General features: G+C 17.3%; 6 protein-coding genes across 6 annotated transcripts in view, besides 56 other annotated features; 4 read left to right on the top strand and 2 right to left on the bottom strand. All coding sequences in view use genetic code 6, as the record gives it.

The window, feature by feature from the left end:
* Positions 1–479: 479 nt before the first annotated feature.
* On the top strand, positions 480–1,661 carry IMG5_097960 (hypothetical protein; the record flags this gene model as incomplete). Its single annotated transcript, XM_004035487.1, has 2 exons — positions 480–1,098; positions 1,183–1,661. The coding sequence occupies 2 exons, from the start codon at positions 480–482 to the stop codon at positions 1,659–1,661; spliced, it is 1,098 nt and encodes a 365-aa protein (XP_004035535.1).
* A 149-nt stretch (positions 1,662–1,810) lies between these two features.
* Positions 1,811–1,922: a microsatellite.
* Positions 1,813–1,952: a microsatellite.
* A 1,544-nt stretch (positions 1,953–3,496) lies between these two features.
* Positions 3,497–3,533: a microsatellite.
* A 268-nt stretch (positions 3,534–3,801) lies between these two features.
* Positions 3,802–3,850: a microsatellite.
* A 36-nt stretch (positions 3,851–3,886) lies between these two features.
* Positions 3,887–3,913: a microsatellite.
* A 57-nt stretch (positions 3,914–3,970) lies between these two features.
* On the top strand, positions 3,971–7,305 carry IMG5_097950 (hypothetical protein; the record flags this gene model as incomplete). The annotated part of the gene is made up of 7 exons (XM_004035486.1): positions 3,971–4,267; positions 4,338–4,634; positions 4,711–5,033; positions 5,126–5,696; positions 6,045–6,662; positions 6,821–6,987; positions 7,134–7,305. 7 exons carry the CDS (start codon positions 3,971–3,973, stop codon positions 7,303–7,305), a joined length of 2,445 nt encoding a protein of 814 aa, XP_004035534.1.
* Positions 4,652–4,696: a microsatellite.
* Positions 5,048–5,107: a microsatellite.
* Positions 5,110–5,139: a microsatellite.
* Positions 5,857–5,942: a microsatellite.
* Positions 5,865–5,973: a microsatellite.
* Positions 5,865–5,976: a microsatellite.
* Positions 6,698–6,757: a microsatellite.
* Positions 6,699–6,761: a microsatellite.
* Positions 6,705–6,806: a microsatellite.
* Positions 6,745–6,810: a microsatellite.
* Positions 7,013–7,082: a microsatellite.
* Positions 7,016–7,092: a microsatellite.
* A 354-nt stretch (positions 7,306–7,659) lies between the features above and the next one.
* Positions 7,660–7,730: a microsatellite.
* Positions 7,660–7,748: a microsatellite.
* A 1,116-nt stretch (positions 7,749–8,864) lies between these two features.
* Positions 8,865–8,909: a microsatellite.
* Positions 8,872–8,918: a microsatellite.
* A 28-nt stretch (positions 8,919–8,946) lies between these two features.
* Positions 8,947–9,008: a microsatellite.
* Positions 8,947–9,041: a microsatellite.
* Positions 9,017–9,047: a microsatellite.
* A 21-nt stretch (positions 9,048–9,068) lies between these two features.
* Positions 9,069–9,132: a microsatellite.
* Positions 9,088–9,146: a microsatellite.
* Positions 9,112–10,447, top strand: IMG5_097940 (hypothetical protein). The gene is made up of 4 exons (XM_004035485.1): positions 9,112–9,301; positions 9,462–9,700; positions 9,753–9,860; positions 10,011–10,447. Exons 1-4 carry the CDS (start codon positions 9,218–9,220, stop codon positions 10,432–10,434), a joined length of 855 nt encoding a protein of 284 aa, XP_004035533.1. The 5' UTR covers positions 9,112–9,217; the 3' UTR covers positions 10,435–10,447.
* Positions 9,301–9,371: a microsatellite.
* Positions 9,347–9,460: a microsatellite.
* Positions 9,356–9,426: a microsatellite.
* A 228-nt stretch (positions 10,448–10,675) lies between the features above and the next one.
* Positions 10,676–10,758: a microsatellite.
* Positions 10,685–10,742: a microsatellite.
* Positions 10,744–10,788: a microsatellite.
* Positions 10,789–11,595: 807 nt separating this feature from the next.
* Positions 11,596–11,696: a microsatellite.
* Positions 11,667–11,691: a microsatellite.
* Positions 11,697–12,192: 496 nt separating the features above from the next.
* Positions 12,193–12,240: a microsatellite.
* Positions 12,199–12,247: a microsatellite.
* Positions 12,200–12,247: a microsatellite.
* Positions 12,238–12,291: a microsatellite.
* Positions 12,242–12,289: a microsatellite.
* Positions 12,247–12,291: a microsatellite.
* Positions 12,273–12,341: a microsatellite.
* Positions 12,300–12,350: a microsatellite.
* Positions 12,304–12,366: a microsatellite.
* Positions 12,323–12,379: a microsatellite.
* Positions 12,324–12,380: a microsatellite.
* A 474-nt stretch (positions 12,381–12,854) lies between these two features.
* Positions 12,855–12,899: a microsatellite.
* Positions 12,900–13,041: 142 nt separating this feature from the next.
* IMG5_097930 (ufm1-specific peptidase 2, putative) lies at positions 13,042–14,682 on the top strand (the record flags this gene model as incomplete). The annotated part of the gene is made up of 2 exons (XM_004035484.1): positions 13,042–13,697; positions 14,046–14,682. 2 exons carry the CDS (start codon positions 13,042–13,044, stop codon positions 14,680–14,682), a joined length of 1,293 nt encoding a protein of 430 aa, XP_004035532.1.
* Positions 14,683–14,698: 16 nt separating this feature from the next.
* Positions 14,699–14,786: a microsatellite.
* Positions 14,699–14,788: a microsatellite.
* Positions 14,703–14,785: a microsatellite.
* Positions 14,713–14,798: a microsatellite.
* A 1,424-nt stretch (positions 14,799–16,222) lies between these two features.
* Positions 16,223–16,247: a microsatellite.
* Positions 16,248–17,380: 1,133 nt separating this feature from the next.
* Positions 17,381–17,456: a microsatellite.
* Positions 17,434–17,472: a microsatellite.
* A 151-nt stretch (positions 17,473–17,623) lies between these two features.
* Positions 17,624–17,663: a microsatellite.
* Positions 17,632–17,665: a microsatellite.
* A 431-nt stretch (positions 17,666–18,096) lies between these two features.
* IMG5_097920 (ubiquitin- hect domain protein, putative) lies at positions 18,097–19,600 on the bottom strand (the record flags this gene model as incomplete). The annotated part of the gene is made up of 4 exons (XM_004035483.1): positions 18,097–18,122; positions 18,229–18,438; positions 18,520–19,160; positions 19,497–19,600. 4 exons carry the CDS (start codon positions 19,598–19,600, stop codon positions 18,097–18,099), a joined length of 981 nt encoding a protein of 326 aa, XP_004035531.1.
* A 1,402-nt stretch (positions 19,601–21,002) lies between these two features.
* Positions 21,003–21,041: a microsatellite.
* A 286-nt stretch (positions 21,042–21,327) lies between these two features.
* Positions 21,328–21,433, bottom strand: part of IMG5_097910 (hypothetical protein) — a gene marked incomplete at both ends in the record, with an annotated part of 195 nt that continues 89 nt past the window's right edge. Inside the window, one exon of the mRNA XM_004035482.1 lies at positions 21,328–21,433. This exon is cut by the window's right edge and continues 89 nt beyond it. Within this exon, the coding sequence (XP_004035530.1) occupies positions 21,328–21,433 (106 nt within the window).

Raw genomic sequence — 21,433 nt, 5'->3', positions numbered from 1 at the left:
AAAAAATTATAAAAATATATATATGTAAGTATATATAATTTTTTTATTTATATTGTATGAAAAAATATTTAAAGAAAGATAAAATAAAGAATTTTTTTTATATGTTATTAAATAAAAAGCTAAGTATTATTAAATAAAATTTAATAAATAAAAAAATAATTTTTATTATTAATAAAATATTTTATTCAATATTTAATTTTAAATTAATCTATTTGTTATAATTATTATTGCAAATTTTTTTTCTCTTTTAATTTTATTTATATTATATCCTGATTTAAAATTTTATTTTAATTTAACCAACACTTAATTCATTATTTTAATAAAAATATTATTATTATAAAGACAGGTTTAATATAAAATCTATTACATATACATTAAATTTAAATAACAAAGCAAAGGCAAAAACAAAACTAAACCTATAAACAAAATAATCAAAATTAAAAAAAAATCTAAAATAATAGTATAACCTAATAAATAAAATGACAACCCTTGAAATAATAGACAATATAACCCTCTTTAGTTCTTTTCAATATTATATGATCCCGCTACTTTACCCGTTTGCCTTCATAGCTTTTAAATACTTAAAGCAATATTTTTTCTTTATTCTAATAGTATATACCGTAATTCCTTACTGCGATCATTTCTTTCCTTTAGACCTAAAAAACCCTACAAAAGAAGAAATAAAAAAGCTTACTGGAAAAATCAAATACAGAATTCCTTTATACCTATCCGTTGTTCTAGATTGGCTATTTACATTTTGGTGTATAGACTATATTTGTATAAATAGAGAAAAACTCTCCTATTTACAATAATTTGGAATAATTTTTTCCGTATCCAACGCCGGCACATCTAACATAAACGTTGCCCATGAACTGTTTCACAAAGACCGCATACAAGACAAGATCTTAGGCTATTTAACACTTGCGAAAAACCTTTATATGCATTTCGCAATCGAGCATATATAAGGACATCACAAAAACGTCGCGACACATAAAGACGCAGCTACATCAAGATTAAACTAAAGTCTATATGAGTTTTTACCTTAGACATTAATAGGAACTTATAAGAATGCTTGGAATATCGAAAATGAATAATAGAGTAAAAATAATAGATATACTTTTAATATTATATATAACAGAATGTATTTTTTTACTTTCATGATGTTCTTTTTGCCTTATATAGTTTTTAAAATATATGGATACTATGGTGGAATGCTATTCTTATTCTAGAGTTTTGTTTCTGTAGTCTATTTAGAAATGGCTAATTATGTAGAACATTACGGACTTGTGAGAAAGGAAATTTCTCCAGGAGTATATGAGCCAGTAAATATAAAATTCTCTTGGAATGCACCACATAGGGTTTCAAATTATTTACTTTTTAAAATATAAAGACATTCTGATCATCATGAAAATAGTTATAAGGAATATTAAACGTTATGTAGTTATGATGAAAGTCCTTAATTACCTCATGGATATACTGTTTGTGTACTTATGGCATTGTTCCCAAAGATATGGTTCAAGATTATGAATAAATAACTTAAAAATTATTAAAAAGAAGGCAAAAATATTATTGATAAAGAAATTTAAGATGAAGTTTGGAAGTTTATTTAAAAACTTACTATAGGGCTTTTTGTTTTATCAATTATAAGTGTTTATTTATGAAAATATATATACATAAAAATAAAATTGATTTTTAATAATTAAATAATATGTATATATTATTGATATTAATTATTAAAAGTAATTATTTAGAATATATTTTAAATATATTTTTTTTTAAAAAATATAGTTTAATTAAAAAAAAAAAATTAAAAATATATAATAATAATAAATATATTAAAATAAATACTAATAATAATAATAATAATAATAATAATAATAATAATAATAATAATTATAATTATAATTAAAATTATATTAAAAATCATAATCATATTAAAAATCATAATAATAGATGCGCCTTTAAAAATCTTCTTAATAATGGATGTAAATAATCCTTCCTTTAATAAAATAAACTATAGATTAAATTTTATTTAATAATAATTTATTATAACTAAATATCTCAAAACTTCAAAAAGACATAATTTATAATTATAATAATTAAACTTTAAATCTAAATGATATTTTGAATTATTTTGATTATATATAAAATGACAAAATAATACTTCATAATTAATAATTTAAAAAAAAGCTCATATTCTTTTTCATAAATAGTATATCATAGCCTTTTTTATATAAAGAAATTAACGATTTTATATTTCATCTTGAGAAAATTAAAAAACTCAAATAATTACAAGAAAATAACATTTAATTAATCGAATATTTAATATTTTTATAAAACAAAAGATAAATTTACTTAGAAGAAGTTAAATTCAATTTCGATAAAAACAGGAAATATCTCATCTAAAAAGTTAAATAAATTCGAGAAAAAAAGCGCAATATACTCAAAAAACAAGAAGCCATAAAATAATTCATTAAAAGTATTGAAATATTAATTGAAACAGGACAAATAAACCCCATTAACCTAAAAAAAGATCCTATAAAAGAGCTTTAATAGGCCATAAATATTTTAAAAAACTTCCATGAATACAAATTCGTGCTCAAAATAAATTAAGAAAACCCTAATAAGCAATTCCAATATATATTCAAGATAAAAAACTACAGTATAGAGGGTTAATTAGATAAAGAAATGAAAGAAGCGTAATTTTTTTGTGCTTAAAAAGTGCTTTTTTTACTTGAGAATAATAATAATAATAACAAAGGAAATTTTTCGAATGAAAAAACGAATATTTTTTTCAATTTTTAATAAGATTAGTCTATTTTTAATATAATTTAGCCACTTTTTCCCATTTAAATATAAAAAACAGAGAAAAAAGACTAAATTTAAAAAAGTGAAGAAAAAACAGTTTTTTCAGAAGAAAAAAAAAACACTGAAAATTTCCCCCAAAATAAATTCGATAATTTCCACTTAAAAATAAAGGAAATTCAAAACGCTTTTTAAATTGCAAAAATAACTAATTTCAACCCATTTCATATATATAAATTATTAATTAAAAATCAACCAAAATAAATATCCTAATATACAAATTTACTAGAAGAAGTAATTAATATATCCAAAGAACTACATAACTATACAGAATTTAGGAAAGGATAAGTTATATTAGTATAATAAGGCAATTCGAAAGTATTTTTATGCAATTTAAAACTTATTAATGAAGAATCAAGAGATATTATAAAATCTGGGACAAGAGTTTTGGAATATGATATGGCTTTTTTTTGCTCGGCTATTGAACTTTGTTATAAAATAGCTTATAAACATCATGATTTAGGAGAAGTTTTATGTAATATAAATTAGTTTTTTGAAGGATTGATTTTATAAGCATAGTATAAGAGTCAAATGGAAAATAAGAATGCTAACTTTAGGAATATTTAAAGGGAAAGTTTTAATTAAATTAAATAAAATAAATAATTATTTGAACTTAATTTAGATTTTTGACTATTTCATTAATTAAAAATATTTTATTAAATTAAAAAATAAATTAGTAATAATTATTTTATTATATATATATTTATATATATTCCAATATAGACTGAATATTTTTTTTTTCGTTTAAATTAATAAACATATATATATATATATAATATAACTTGATAATATATTCACTTGCAATAAGTAATTTTTAATAAAAATATTTTATATGTATTAAGTTTTATTATAAAAAATAGATATTTAAATTGAGATAAATAATAACCCGAATAGGTAATATAAAAATAATAACCTAAAATACTAAGTTTAAATTGAAAATTTTTTTTTTTTAAATATTTTAAATTTTTATATTTTAAAATATTTTTTTGTAAAATTTGAAATTTTTTAAATTTTAATTAAGAAAAAAAAAAAAAAAAAAAAAAAAAAATTGTATTTTTTTTAAAAAAAAAAAAAATATATATATATATATAAAATTAATAAAAAAATGCTTCACGAAATATTATTTGCCCTGCTTGGAAAAACAGGAAATATAATAATTGAGGAAAATAATTCATTTATTTTAGACCCAAGAATACATTTTTTAAATAATTCGGAAATCCAAGCTGTTAATTCTCTTGTATGTTTAGGTTATTATTATAAATACTTAGAATAGTTTTTAGATGAAAATTACGAAAGTTTTTCCAAAATATAATTTAAACAAGAAGAAATATATAAAATATAAGATTTAGACGAATGTCCAATAGCAGAAAATATAATTATAGGTAATAGTGCATATATAAAAGTAATAAATAAAAAACAAAAAAATCATATGTCTATATAAATGTATCTATAAATAAAAATTAATTATAAAGGGTTTTTGTTTAGGTTTAGAAGAAACATTAGATAATTATAGGGAAGAAATAGTATAAATAGAAAAACAATATTTAACATAAAGAGCATATACAATATCATCATTAAAAATTCACCTTACTTCTTATTTTGATATTCTTCCAAGTTTACATAATACAATAATTGAAATATTGGAAGGAAATTTAAAAGGTGGACAACTTTTAGAATTTATATATAATAAAGGATAATCAGGAAACACGTATTTAAGGGACGTTTATTAAATTTTAATGAATTAATGTTATTAAGTCTTATTTTAATAAGTACTATATTAAAAAAAATATATATATATATATATATGTATAAATATATATATATATAATATGTTTATATTAATAGCTTAGTTCTTGGCTTTTATATGGAAACTTATAAGATTTTTACAATGAATTTTTCATATATAGAATAGAAGAAGTTTAAAAATAAATTAAATACTAAACATTTTAAAACGAAGTTCTAGAAAATGATTGGGATAATGTTTTTTCTCTTAGATATCCTATGTTACCTTAAATTCTTATTTCCCATAAATAAGCAGAAAAAATACTTTTTATAGGAAAAGGAATTAGAATTTTAAGAAATACCTAAGTTTAATATTAATAGTCTTTTTTACCATTAAATAATATGCTTTAATTAGTATAAGAATTATCTAAATTTGATAGTTTTAAGTAAAAATATATGAATATATATATATAAATATATAAATATATATATATATATATATATATATATATATATATATTTATTTTAAAAATAATAGATTTTAAAATAATATTGAATAATTAAGGCATGAAATAGCTAAATAGCTTCTAGATTTAGTCTTAAAAAAAGAAAATTTAATGAAATATTTAGGAGTACTTGACTAATATTTTTTTTTGAAAAACGGAGAATTTTTCAAAGCTTTTTTTGAAGAAACAAGGACTCTAATGTAACTACCTCCAAAAGCAGAAACCGAAAATATTCTAAATGATATAATAGTAACAAAAACAATAATGAAATTAAAAAACGACGAAGAATCAATAAGTAATATGAAAGATTTTCGTTTTAAAATAAAAAATAATGGATTTGATTTTAAAGATTTTTCCTCTATTAATGAATTAACAATTGTTGGTAATGTATCTTAAAACGCAAATAAATATTTAAGATTTTAGCCAATGAAAAATGGGAAATAATCAGGTTCATTATGGTATAATTTTAAATAAAATATTGAAAATGGATTTAAGTTAAATTTTAGATTTCGATTCAAAAAAGAAAGAAATTTTTTAATGTATAAATATAATTAATATAATAAATTTTTATTATCTGAAAAATAAAAAAAGATAAAAATAACGGTAATAAATGATAAATGAAGACTCGCCAACAATACTAAAAAATAGTGAAGAAATGATTTAAAATAATCTTGTTTTAGTATTTTAAAATTAAAAAGAAATAACAAGTTATAAAAAAAATGCTCCATTATCATTAGATGAAATAAATGAGTAAATAAAATTTAAAAAATGATATATATATATATATATAAAAATAAATATATATAAATATATAAAAAAAATGATATATATATATATATAAAAATAAATATTCTAATTTATATATACATATATATATATATATTATCTTATTTATTTAATTCTAATTAATAAAGCTATTTTGCGATAAAATTCGGAACATATTAAAAACAGCAAAAAAAAATCCTTTCTTATATATAACTTATTTAAAAAAAGTAAGGAAACCATAAAGAAAATCTACTTTTTAATCATAATTTAAATGAATTAATAGATTTTACTGAAGAGCAAATTCATTATATAAAAATACAATATGACTCTAAAAAGCTGATTTTAATATTTGAAGATAAACAAGCTTTTTAATATGATATGGCATTTAAATAAATAATTAATTTAGATATGGGCAGATCATATATAGGTTTTTTATAGGATTCAATTAATGGCAATTGTGCAATTGATATATATAGTTTTTAAATGATAAATTCTAATGTTTTTAATAATGAAGATTGTTGGAATGGACTTATGATTGAGTTTTAAGCAAAATGGCCCCTAAATTTAATGATTTCTTCTCATATAATCGAAAAATATAAACTTTTATTTCGATATTTATTTCCTATAAATTAAGTATAATTAGAATTATATAGGACTTGGCTTTATTTAGTAAAAAACTATAGAAAATAGGCACTTGATTGTAATTTAAATAATGTATTTAAACTCAAAAAATAATTAAGTATTGTTATTTAAAGTATTTGGGTTTATTTTCACAATGATGTTATTGAAAACTAATGGAATAAGGTTATAAATTTTTATTTTATTTTATATTATTTTATTATAAAAAAATAAATATATACACATATATTTAAATAAATAAATAAAAATATATAAAAATATTTATATATTTATATATATGAATATAAATATATATATATATATATATATATATTTTAATCAAGTTATAAGAAAAAGTAAAAGAAATATAAGATTTCGAAGAATTAAGAAAATTAATAGAGTTATATTTAAATTCAATTTAATGTTAAGTATTTTTAACTGAACCTTCTACTATAAAAACAATTTTTGATATAATTAATATATGTAGGAAATTTAATTATACTATAGCAAAGTATAAAAAAAATTTAAATAAATAAATTTATATATATATATATAATTATATATATATTTATATTACTTTATATATTTATTTATTTATATATATTTTATATTATATCTTTTAATTAAATATATTTTAAGAATTGAAATTGGAACTAGTATAGAGATTTTATACGATTAATTTGATAATATAAGAAACGAATTGAACGAATAAATAAAAATTTTATTAAATTAACTTATTCATTTAACAAAAACTACGAATTCAAGTTTTATTTATTAATTAATTCTTAGATTGGATTATAATGAATACTACAGAAAATAGTTTATTTGAAAAAATAGACATCTATATATAAATTAATAATTAAAAAATACATATATTAATAATATATATTATTTTATATATATATGTAAAATATATTACTTATATCTTTTTTATTATTTTTTACCCACTAGATAATTTTTTAAAAGTATTTTTATTTTCATTAAGAAATTTTTGATATATAACTTATAAAGAGAAATTAAATCTTTTTTAAGAATTCCAAAAATATCCTTAAATATAAGTTTTCTTCTTATTATATACATACAAGTATTATTAATTGATTTTTATAAATAAACATTAAAAAATTAAATATATAATACATATATAAATTAAAAATAATATTTAAAAGATATTAAAAGAATAAATTATATATTTAAATATATAAATATATATATATATTTATATATAAATATATATATTTATATATATATATATATTTTTAATTATCATATATAGATTAAATTTTATAGTCTTTATAAACATTTATATTATAAATGCTTTAGTTAAACCATATATTGATTTTCTAAAAAGCTATATTGATGTATATAAAAATTATATATAGATCTAAATTTATAAAATATATCATATAATTTTTTATTTAAATTTCATAATTATAAATAAAGATATATTATTATAAAGATCTTTTATTTTTGTTTGAAATATTATTTAATTATTTAGTATATAATTAATTAATTTTATATTAAAAAATAGTGTATATATACAAATTAATATATATTATTGCTTCCTATTAACTTAAATTCGAAATATTTCTATTATTTCTTTATAAATGATACTGTAATTCCTACATATTAATATTTTATATTAAAGTTTTATGTTGTTATTTATAAACATTATTATTCTATATACAATAATTTACACATTTTTATAATTCAGTCTTCTAATATTAAACTAAATAATCAATATCATTAGAATTTATATCTTCTTTTATTTATATTTGAACTTTTAATCTACGATTTTTATCTTGTTAAGATTTTTCTTAATTAAGTTTTTTTGGAGACCTCAATTAACAACCAAAAAAACATATTAAATAATACCCTTATTTCCTTAATCTAAGAAAACAATTTTATAGACTAATATAAAGAATAATAAACATTCTTTATATAGCTTGATTTATATGTTAAGATATTAGAAAAAATTTTAATATGATAAATATACTTCAATATATTTATATATATGCGTAATTAAAATAATATAAGTATTAATTTTAACATTTATCAGTAGTGATTATTGAATTAATTATTAAAATTAATAATAATAAGAGATGACAGGCATATTTGTATTTAGATATTTTTATTATTTATATTGAAATTAATTTTTCTATTTCAATTTTTTGGATATAATATAATTTTATAGATAATGAATTCTATTTGGTTATATTATTAATAAAGTTTTAATTATTAAATTAAAAATTAATATATAAAAATTGCTTTAATATTTTTATAATATTTAATTAATATTTGTAAGTAAAAAATAATAGATTAATATAAAAAAAATTAAATATAAGCAAATAAAATTTATAAGTATTTAATAATAAAAAATAAAAAAAATATTTAACACTAAATATATATTATAAATTAAAATAAATATTATATAAAATTATAAATTTTGATTTTTTTTTTTTTTATTAAAGTTAATATATATAATAAAATAATATATATTAGTTAAATAAAAAATATATAGTAATAATAAAAATAAAAACATTATAAATATATTAATAATAAAAATATTAATAAAATCAATTTTTTATTAATTTCAATAATTTTTAATATATAATAAAAAAAAAATATATTGATTTATATTATTAAAAAAAAAATAATTAATTTGTATATTAATTGCATTAATTAAATAAAAATTAATTTAAAATAAAATAACTATAGATTTAATAAAAAAATGTACAATCAAGATGAAAATATTGTAAAAAAAGCTTTCCAAGAAGCATTTTAAACAAATGATAATAATAAAATATGCTCAGATAATTTCCAATAAAGTAATAAAAAATATATATAAAATTAGTATACAATAATATATTAAAATAAATAATTATATAAATATATATATATATATATGTATATAAATATAAATATATTTATATATTTATATAAATATAAATATTTATCTTATTTATAAAAATTATATAATATATAAAGTCCTTTTAAAAGAATAAAGTCATATAAACCATGATAGTATAGTAAATTTATTAGATATATTAAAAAATGGTTCTCATGATGATTAAGTTGAATTGTATTAACATCAATTGTTTTATAATTTTTTATAATAATAGAGTAAAATCTGCTTTATTATAAGTTTTAGATGTTTGTACACAAAAAAAGCCTCTATATATTGACGCATTATTTTTCCCTAATGAAGATGAATCAAAAGTACAATAGTAAATAAAACTAAGACAATAAAAAATTATTAAATACGTTATTTTATATAAGTTATTTAAATTTAGCCACACAATCAATAGATATATGTGTATTTATATTATCTAATGATTATTTAGCATGGACAATTTACGATCTTCATAAAAAAGGAATTAAAATTAGGTTTATTAAATAAATAATTTAATATTTTTTGCAGTTTTTTTTTAAATTTTTTTTTTTTTTAAAAAAAAAATATTAATAATTTTTTTTTAAAAAAAAAAAAAAAAAAAAACGGAAATTTAACCATAAGCAATATATTTTATATTAAAAAAGAATTATTTCAGATGATGAATAATTAAAATCTTATGGATCTGACATTTAGGATTTATCTAATGCAGGTATTCCTTGTAGAACAGATTAAAATAAGGTTGCTCATATGCACCATAAATTTTGTATTATCGATAAATGCATTTTAATGAATGGATCATTTAATTGGACTAGTTAGGCTGTTGATTAGAATTAAGAAAATTTAACTATTATAGAAAGCTAAGAGTTATCAGAAAAATATTAAGAATAATATGATAAACTTTGGGAATCATTCGAAGCTTAATAACTAACAAGTGATGGAAATGATCCTTTTTTGACAAGAAAAAGACCAACCTGGAGAGAAAAGTAAAAAAAGAAATAAAATAATGAGAAAAATGATGAAGGAAAGAAATAATAACCAAAAAAATTTTATTATCATAAAAATAAGTGAAAAAAATTTTAGTTGTTTGATATTTCATAAAATTTTAATTTTAATTTTTTTTTTATTTTTGTAGAGTTTTTTTTTTTTAAAAAAAAAATAAAAATATTAAAACATAATAAAAGATACATAATATTTTTTTTGTTTTTTTTTTTTTTTAAAAAAAAAAAAATACATAAATTAACGTCTTAAATAAAAGGGAAAAAATAGCAAAATTTTTTTTTTAAAAAAAAGGCTTTTTTATAATATTTTTTTTTAAAAAAAAAATAAAATAAAAAATAATATTATAAAAATAAAGTAAAAGAAAAATATTTTAAAAAAAAAAAACAAGAAAAAACAAGAAAAAACAAGAAAAAACATGAAAAACATATAAATACTACTATTTTTAACATTTATTATATTAAAATAAAGCACTTAGAACTGTAATATAACCCCACCAGGTGTTGGTGTATAAAATTTATCTGACGAAATGAAATTAGCAATACTTCATAGAATAAACGAATATAGATAATATATAGCAAGCGGCTAAAATAGTTCCTAACCAAAAGCATCCAATATGTAAGTAGTAAATTGGAGTTCTTCCTTATCCACTGCAGCATAAGCTTAATCAGACTCATGTAAAGGAGATAAAAGTGCAACTGTAGAGGGTACTATTGAAAATTTAGATGTTAAATTTGGAACCAATTTTGACCCATTGGATCCTTTAATGAATTGGTATAATCAAGTAAACAGTTTTACTCCTAGAATAATTGCTAGTTTTATAGGATCGGATAATATAAACTAATACACAGCCATGATTTGGGGTTCTGTGAATTAAATAGGATGTGGAGCAACTACATATTTAGATAATGATGATTAAAGAGTAAAGACTTAAATGGTAAAAAAAAAAAAAAAAAAAAAACATAGATAAAATATATAGAATTGTTAATTATAATAAAATAATAAACCTGATAGTGAAAGTTTTGTAAATTAAAATAATGGATAAGTCTACATAATAGGAGAACCATGTTCTAAATGTCCTACAGGATTAACATGTAGTAAAATATATCCTGCTTTATGCGGAGAATTAAAGGTAAAAATTAAAATTAAAATTATTTATAAGAAAATAATAAAATTAGGATTTAAAAGGAATAACTGATACTGAAACAATATATAAAAGTCCATTGTAAATAAATATATAAATATATATATATATATATATATATATATATATATAATATAATATAAATATAATATAATTAATATTTTATATATATTTTTTATATATATATATAAAAAGTCATAAATCTTCTTTTGCTGAAAATACGTTTACAAATTTTATTTTTATTAATTTATTAAATTAATATTTTTAGATAACCAATAAATAATCCTTAAAAAGTAAATCCTACAAAAAGAAATTTCATAAGTCCAAATGAATTTATTAACGGAGGCACTTTAAAATCAGTTAATTCTACATTTATTACATAAATTGAATAAAATGCAAGTCATTAAACATCTATTATAACAACTTTTAATGATGTTGAAGGAATTGAAACTTTAGATGATGTGTAAAATACAAAAAAAAAAAAATTATTAAAAATTAATATAGAGAACAATTATAGGTACCTTAACCTATATATTCAACTAAAACAGCAACTGCACAAAATTCTTTTTATTAAACAGTTTAATATACTTTGCCAAATTTAAAAACTATTCCATACGGGTAAATAAAAAAATAAATATTTTATATATAAATAAAAAATTAAATCTATAATATTAAAAAATAACAATAATATTTTTTTATTTAAAAATTATTTTTATTTATAAATATTTTATTATAAAAATAAAATTTAAAAAAAATAATAATAAAAATATAAAAAAAGTATAATATTTAATAAATAAATATATATAAATTATATAAATATATATATATTTATATATATATATTTTTATATATATTTATATTTTAAATTTATATTAGATATGTTTAACCTACTTTATTTGATATAAAATAAACCTAAGTAATAAGATAAACATAAGATTTATTCCTAATAAGTATTTTAAATATTTTAAAATCAATTATATATTACTATAATTTTATCTTTTTAGTAATAATTAGGAAAGTTAAGATTTTTAGATTTCATCTACTATTTTTAATATACCTCAATATTTAGTTTCAATGTAAATTTTGACAGTTGATAATAAAACGTATTATTCTTTATAATCAATAATTTATAAATATATATTTTTTTTAATAAGTATAAGTATTAATTAAAGTTCACACATTTTCTTTTAAAACTATATAGATCCTATTAATTTAACAAAAAAAAATGTCGGATTAAACAATTAGAATATTTTAATTGATAATGATAATGATAGTTCTATTTTTATGCTTTTTTCACTTTTCTTGTTTATTTCTTTATTATTAATTTGAGCGAATTTTTTTTTTTTTTTTTTTTGAAAAATAAAAATAAAGTTTTATATAAATAATAAATAAATACTTTTTTTTTATTAATTTACTTAAAAATAATACTTACATTTTATCATATTTTTTTTTTTTGTATATATATATGCCTATATGTAAAAAAATATCTTTTTCTAATTTTTTTTTTTTTTTAAACTAAAAAAATATAAAAATAAATGAAAGAATATTTAATTTTTTATAGTTTAAATTAAAAACTTTCTGAATTAGAATCTGAATTTATTCCTTAAAATTCTCTTTTTGCATGGACATTATGTTTAAATGGACATCCATTTCACATATTATAAGCACTTAATCTTTCCGAAACTCTCTATTAGGTTTTCATTGATCAAAATATAGATAAATTTTAAGAAAAAATACAAGAAGAAATAGCATATTTAGACACATATTTACCCCTTAATGTTAAAATAAATGGTCTAATCTCCTATAAAGCTCTCCCCAGTGATTTTTGTCAAAAAGTATCGGCTATATTATCCTCTTAAACCGAATTTTTTACCGAAGAACTAGTATTTTTGACTTTAAACAGGTCCAATTTATCCATAGAAGATTCTTTAACAGGCTCAAAAATCTCCATATTAAAGCCTGCAGCCACAAACGACATTTTAAAGCAATACTACATCCTTACATCTACCTCTGGAGACCTTAATACATCATAAAACTTCGAAAAATCACTAAAATACTACAAAATCTAAGATATTAAACTTCCTTCAGAAAGCCTTTAAAAAGTAATCCAAAATCTAAAAGAATAAATAAAAAAATAACTTGATAAAATATCCAAAACAAGTTCTTTATTTAAAAATCCCGAATTAAAACTGTAAATTTTTTACACTACAAAATAAAAACCCGAAAACATAAACGAGCCAATTTCCTTTACAATAAATAATATATAAAACCCACAAAAATAACTTGATTTTTTATCGTATATTAAACTCGATTCTTAGCACAATATAGAAGCCGAAAGGCACTTTTAAAAATTTCAAAAAATACTAATAAAAAATAATCAATTTTACCCAAATATATTCCCTATATATGATTAACCTTTATTAATTTTGTCAAATTTAAACTAAAAAAGTACACGATTTTTTACAAATGAAAAAAAAATTAGTTTTATCTCTCCATAAAAATATCTAAATATAAATTAATGTACTTTTTCCGAAAATAGAATTAGAAACATTCACACATATTTACCTCTAAAAAAAAAAGATAATTCACGTAGATATACAGTATATGGACCTTATCTTTACTACCATTATCTCCAAGATAATATAAACGACGAAGGCTGGGGTTGCGCATATCGTTCTTTATAGACAATATTAAGTTTTTTTAAAGAAAATAAGCTCAGAGAGGAATTCGTTATGCCGTAAATTCGTTAAATATAACAAATTCTAGTAGATATAGGTGATAAAAGTCAACCTTTTGTGGGTAGTCAAGAATGGATAGGAGCATTTGAAGTGTCTTATGTATTATAAAAATTAATATAATGTGAGTGCAAAATAGTACATGTAAGAGACGGTAGTTAAATCTTAGATTATGTACATGAGTTTAGAAATCACTTTTTATAAGAAGGAACTCCTATAATGTTTGGAGGTGGTGTAAAAGCTTCTACATTATTAGGAATTGATATAGAGAAAGAATAAAATAAATAAGAAGAAAATGTTAAATTTTTAATATTAGATCCTCATTATACTGGATAAGATAATATATCAAAATGCACAGAAAAAGGAGGTGTTTTTTGGTAAGGAAAGGAGCTTTTTTAAAATGGAGTATTTTATAATTTCTGTATGCCATTAAGAATATGATAAAAAAAATATTCAAATAAATAAATAAACATATATATATATAAATAAATATATATTTATATAAATAAATATATATATATATATTTATATATATATATATATATATTTATTTATATTTTATAAATTTACATTCAAATATAATAATCATATAATTTATTTTTAATATATATATAATACATAAAGATGAAAAATAATACAAACTTTTTTTAATTATTTTTATTTATGTATTTATTGATTATTAGCTTTTAATAAAATTCATATTTGTGTAAACGGTAAAGCTAAAAAGACTCCAACCATAATACCTATTGTTAACGAGAAGGCCAATAAAAACCCTGCTTATTATTTTTTTACATTTTCAAAATTCTACTCACTTGAAATAACAAAAAGCGCACTATCAGTTAATCCACACAAAAATGAAAATACAATAATATTAATACAGATAATCCAATTCTATTAAAAAATACTTTTGTCTTATTTTAAATAATTATACACAAAAATCACACATTAAAAACATCTACCTAATATAATAAATAAAATGATTTTTGTATTATATATTTTTCTCCAAACTGAGCTTAATTTACCTAAAACATTACTAAAATTGTGCATAAAAACGATCCATAGACTACTCCAGGTTTATGTCCTATTTTATAAACCACTAGAAAGTACCATACCTGGATATACTATATTAGCTTAAACATTAGAAATAAACATTAGCATTACAAATGGTATTATTTCTATTAAAGTCTATAAATAAATCTTAAATACATTTTATTCACTTTTATTATTATTATTAATTTCTTATATTAAAATCATTTTCTGTTTATATTAATTATATACATCATTTTTCATAAAATAATAATGCATTATTACCCCTAATATATTAACAAAGCAAGCCGTTATGAAATATTATAGTGTTGAAATATTATTATTTTACTAATAAGAAAGTACACTAATAATCCTAGTCACAGTAATCATTATTCCACTAAAAGAACTTCCCGTATTATAATAAATAATGTATTTATCTCCCATCTAACATGCTAAACCTACACACGAACTATTAAATAATTGCCCGAAAATTCCCCAAGTAAATGACAAAAACATAATTAAAGCAAACCCTTATCCACTGTTAGACATATAATTAGCTGTAATAGGAAAAAAAATCAATATTAAAATCATAAAAAATATACTAGCAATTATCCGAATCTAATAGGATATTAATTGGACAATTTTAGGCATTAAAATTGAAATTATATTAAATGATATCATAGGAGGTAAAGGAAGATAAAAATATATGTTAAATTATTCGAATTTTTACTAAAAATAGTCTAAAGAACCAAGAATGGCATTATATCCTAATAAAGAAATTGTTCCTTATAAAAAAAATAGGAATAGGCTATTCTTTTTTTTTAGTTTCAATATTTTGTTGTTATTTTAGAAATGTTTATTCCATTTTTTTTATTTTTTTATTTTTTATTAATAAAATCTTCTTTTTTTTTAAAAAAAAATAACACACATAATGTAAATTTAAGAATTTCTATTTTTTTTTTTCTTTTTTTTCTTTTTTTCTTAATTTCTGGTTTACTTATTTTATATGGAAAAAAATAAAAAAAAAAAAACGGAACAATTATTATCTAAAAAAATAAAAATTCTAAAAAAAATTTTATAAATATTAATTAAAACATAAAAAATAAAAATATATAATTTTATTAAAAAAATTACTTAATTTTTTTATAAATTATTTAATATAATTTTGGATTTCTAGAAAATCTTAGTTTTTTATCATTTTTGAAAATATTAAACACTTCATATTCATACTTTAAATTAAATATTATGTTCAGAGGTTATAATTTGGGAAACTTTAAGCTTTTTTAATAATTTTTAAAGAATTATTTATATTTCTGAATATTTAATTAATATAAAGTCTCAAATTATTCTTCTTATATAGGTCATAGTTTTCTTTTAATTACATTTATTTTAATAAAAACTTTTTCTTATTAATTTTTTTTTTTTATTTGACTATTATTTTCTAATTTTTATTTATACCTTAACAAATAGTTTATATATTAAAATCGTTATTTTTTCCTTAATAACATAATTTTATACAAATTTTTTTAAAATTTAAACATTCTTAAATAATTAATTAATTATATTTATTTTATATTTTTTCTTTTCTTTTCTTTTATCTAATCCTCTATTAATTAGTTTAATTTAATAAAAGAGTAATTATAATAATTTTATTATTTTTATTTTATATTCTTTTATGAATAATAAAAGTTTACAATTTTTTTTTTTTATTTATTTAAGAATTATTAATAAAAGTATTCGTATATCTAATATAATATTTTATATTTATAAAATCATTAAAATCTTGCGTTTTTTATAAGGTTAAAGAAAATATAAAAAAAAAAATATATAATTTTTATAAAATAATTAAATTTTTTCCTATAAATAATATTTAATATATTCAACAAAAATAAATTAAGTAAAAATAAAATATTAATAAATATTAATTTATTAAAATATATAGAATAATTAATAAATTAGTTATTTAATATTTAAATTAAATAATATTATCTTTATATATTTAATATTTTTATAAGTATTTTTTTTATTAATATTACATAATTAAAATTAATAAATCAATTTTATTTATTTATCCAATAATATCTTTTTTTTATATATATATTTATTATATTTCTTAAAAATATTTTTATATTTTTATTTAATAATATTATTTATCTTTTCATTCGAAATATTATGTATTTTTTTTAATATCTAAGTTTTTTTTTATTCAAAACAAATTTCTATAGATGTTTCGCGAAGATTTCGTGCGTAAATCTAATTTAATTAATATTTTAATTTTGGTATTTTAATTAAGAAAAAGAATAAAATCTATATCTTTTTATTTTATTTAATTTTAAATTATAATATTAATAAGAAAATTAATTTTTTATTATATTTTTTTTCTTTATTAATTTTTTTTTTTGGACATTATTTATATAATGTATTTTTTTTTTATATTAACTAATAGTTTTGTATTTAGTTTCATTCATTGTATATGCATTTTATATTTAATTTTTGTTTATAAATTTAAAATTTTATCAATCTTTAATAAAATATTGATTTATATAAATAAAACAAATAATTAGAGAAATTTGGTTTGTTTATTATATATTTTTTTACAAAAATAATTTGATTATATTTTTGTTATTATTTTCTAAAATTTATGCATGTAAAAAAAGCATCCTTTTCAAAAATCGCCATATTATCAAAAATAACTTAATTATAATAAAAATAATATTTTTTGACAATAACAAAATATTTTTTTTATAAATTATCTTATATTTATTCGAAAAAAAAAAAATATAAATTTAAATAATATAAAAAAATTATCAAAATATAAAGAATATAATTTCATTTTATATGAAATCCTATTTATCCTTTACTAAAAGAAAAATCAAGTTTTTCTTTCATTATCTCTTTAGTTGGATACAAAGGTATCTCTAAAATAAAAAATCATAAAAAATACATGTAATTTTTAAATACCTAATTCTTAGAAGCAAGTATGAGAAACAGGTAAAGATAACTCATCACTATTACTTTTAATAATAGTAATATTGAAGTTCTAAAAGCCACCAAAAGGAACTTTAAATGATCCAGTAGTAAAGAATAAAAATCCTGCCCTTTGTTCTTAATCGTATTCCTCTAAAATTTCAAATAACCATTTAATTTAATCTGAATCTTAATTATATCCGTCTTTTGAAAATCAAATTTTGTTTCATATCATTAACTTTTTTTTAATTTATTTATATAAATTTAAATTAAAAAAAAAAATACTATCAATAATATGATTTCCTGATAATCTATGACCTAATTCTCTTACAGAAACTATTTTTATATATTCTAAGGGAATAACTTCATAAAAGCCTTTTTTAAATGCTTAAACTTAAGTTTCAATTTATTTAACCATCCTAAAGTATGCTAATTCTTTCACATAATTTTTTTTGTTTTCCTCCGTAACTTCAATATTACTTCCGTTAGGAATTAACTCGATAACTTTCTATTCTCCAAATTAATTAATAGTATATGTAAAATCTAAATCTAGTCCTTCTACACTATTTTAGAGAATATCCATTAACCCTTTAGCCATTTAAGGGTCAATATCTTCCAAATCATTAATATAAAGAGGTTATCCAAGAATTTGCTTCAAAAAGGATTTGGTAAAATCAACTTCGCAAGTAAACCCATCAATAAATGTCTTTGCTACTAATCTTCCTGCCATCTAAAAGTGTAATAAATGATCTACTATTATTATTGAGTTTGGAGAAGGTTACATTGTGATTCCGTTCGAAGAAAGCTAGAAAAACCCTTTTTCGGGATCTAATAAATCTTTAAATACTAATGCATAGAACTCTCTTGATAGACCACCAGCATCTACTCCAATTTCGTTATTAAAGTAAATATCGAATTTATTTTAACTAATATTATTCCGTTTTATTTAATTAATGTTTTATAGGCGGAATACCAAATTTAGTCTCTATCAATATATAATTAAATAGGAGCATATGAATGTTATTATTATTTTTAATAATGTTAAATTCTCAATCTATTTATTTTAATTTTTTTTTTTTTTTAATAAAAAAAAAAAAAAATACTAAATAATTTTTAATTTTTAATTAAAAGTTAATTTTTTTGAGTGTAAATCTTCTATAAATTTAATCCAAACTTTATTACTTTTGATAATTTTTAAAACTAAATTAAGGAATTTGTTTTTTATAAGTTCATATATATCATGAATTTAAAATTGTTATTACTTTACTATATTTAAAGATAATTATTAATTAACTTCTATATTAAAGTTATGTTGTTCTTATTCTTCATTTGAAGCATAAGTAAATATTTTATTCAAAACTGTCATTTCATTTAATTTTTAATATTATTATTCATTATTTTCTTAATAATTATTATTTTATTTTTATTCAAAGAATGTTTAATATATTTTTACCAAAGATTTAAATGGATTTTAAAAAGTATGAAAACCATAATAAATAAAGTTATAGTCATCATCGGATACTTTTTCAAGTAATAAACATTAGTTTATGGTTTCACATAATATTTAATAGAATTCTTTTAAATTCTTACATTAATCTATTAACAGATGTTTAATGTTGTCAAAAATAGCATTTTCTTCCTAAAGAAATTTCTATTTGTACCAATCTTAAGCTATTTATTCATCTTTATTATTTTTGAGATTTTCATATTCATTATAATAAAACTTCATTTTGAAAGTTAAAATTTTATGTATTTATTTTATCAAATACTTGAGATTTGTATAATATGATTACATATAATAACTATAAAAATTATCAAAATTACTGACAGTACTTTAAAATTATTATTATGCTTTATATGTAACATTTGTATTTTCTTCATTAAATATATCTTCATAGAAATTCTCGACTTTATATTTTTCTTTTAGTTGATTTTTAACTTCTATTATTCTGTTCAAAAATTTCTCTCCTACTCTTTTCATTTGTTAGCCATATTTTTCAAACATATACCCACAAATAAATATGAACGTCTTATTATCTAATATATCATAGTCAAAAATCTCTAATGTAAATGAAGAATCTATAATTTTTTTACCATTCATTATAAAATAATTAATTATTAATTAATATATATCGTTATTAGCTATTTTTCCATTAACCTTATATATTTTAGAATTATAAAAATCTAAAATACTAAAATTTTTAGAGCCGTTTTATTGAATGATTTAATTTTTTAAATTTTAATTATTTGTATTTATATTTATAACTTAAACAGTTTTTCTATATAAACAATAAAATTCTTGAATATTATCGAAAATATTTTAATAAGTATCATCATTAAAATCAACATTTTTAAAACCAATATCTTCAAATGTAACATCCTTATCAAATTTACCTAAATTTTATTTATTTGTAGTAATTTTTAACAAATCAATAACTATTTCTTCGAAAGTTTTATATTATTAGTAATTATTATCATTATTTACAATTTCATAATTAATTCTAAAATCAATATTAGAATGTTTTTTTTTTGTTAATTATAAGTTTTTCTCTTCAATATTTTGGTAGATTATATCATTTTATTCAGGTGTAAAATCCTTATTAATATTTTCGATTATTTCTATATTTTCAAATGCTTTGAGATTAATAAATTCTTAGAAATTTAAAAAATATAGGCCATATTTTTTATCAAATAATAAAAACTTTATATATTTAATGACTTTATTTACTATATTTTAAATCGTTTAAATATATGATTCATCATACTTTATTTTATATATAATTTTTATAAATTTTATATATATATTTATTTTACGTTTTCTTTTTAAAAATTAATTTTTTTGGAAACCAGATATTAATCAATCCATTTAATATTAAATTATTAATTATTGAAAATTTTTTTTACAAAATATAAATACAAACCAAAAATTTTAAAATAATTAAATGGATTTACAAATGCATTTTCATATATTTTTAAAATATAATCTTCTTAAGTTTCATTAAATAAACTTAAAAAAACAAATTTTAAAGCCGTTTTTTAAGAAATTATAGGTATTTATAGGCATTTTCAAATTTTTCTTTAAATTATTTTTCATCATTATTTATATTCTTATTTATTAAACAATTAATTTACTTCCTAAAAAATTTATTCGAATGAATCTTTTTTCTTTTTTTATTATTTGAATTTAGTTTCGGCAGAT

This window comes from Ichthyophthirius multifiliis (genome assembly GCF_000220395.1).
Source record: "Ichthyophthirius multifiliis unplaced genomic scaffold scaff_1120509250838, whole genome shotgun sequence".
NCBI lineage: Eukaryota > Ciliophora > Oligohymenophorea > Hymenostomatida > Ichthyophthirius > Ichthyophthirius multifiliis.
This window is presented reverse-complemented; position numbering and strand designations above follow the sequence as displayed.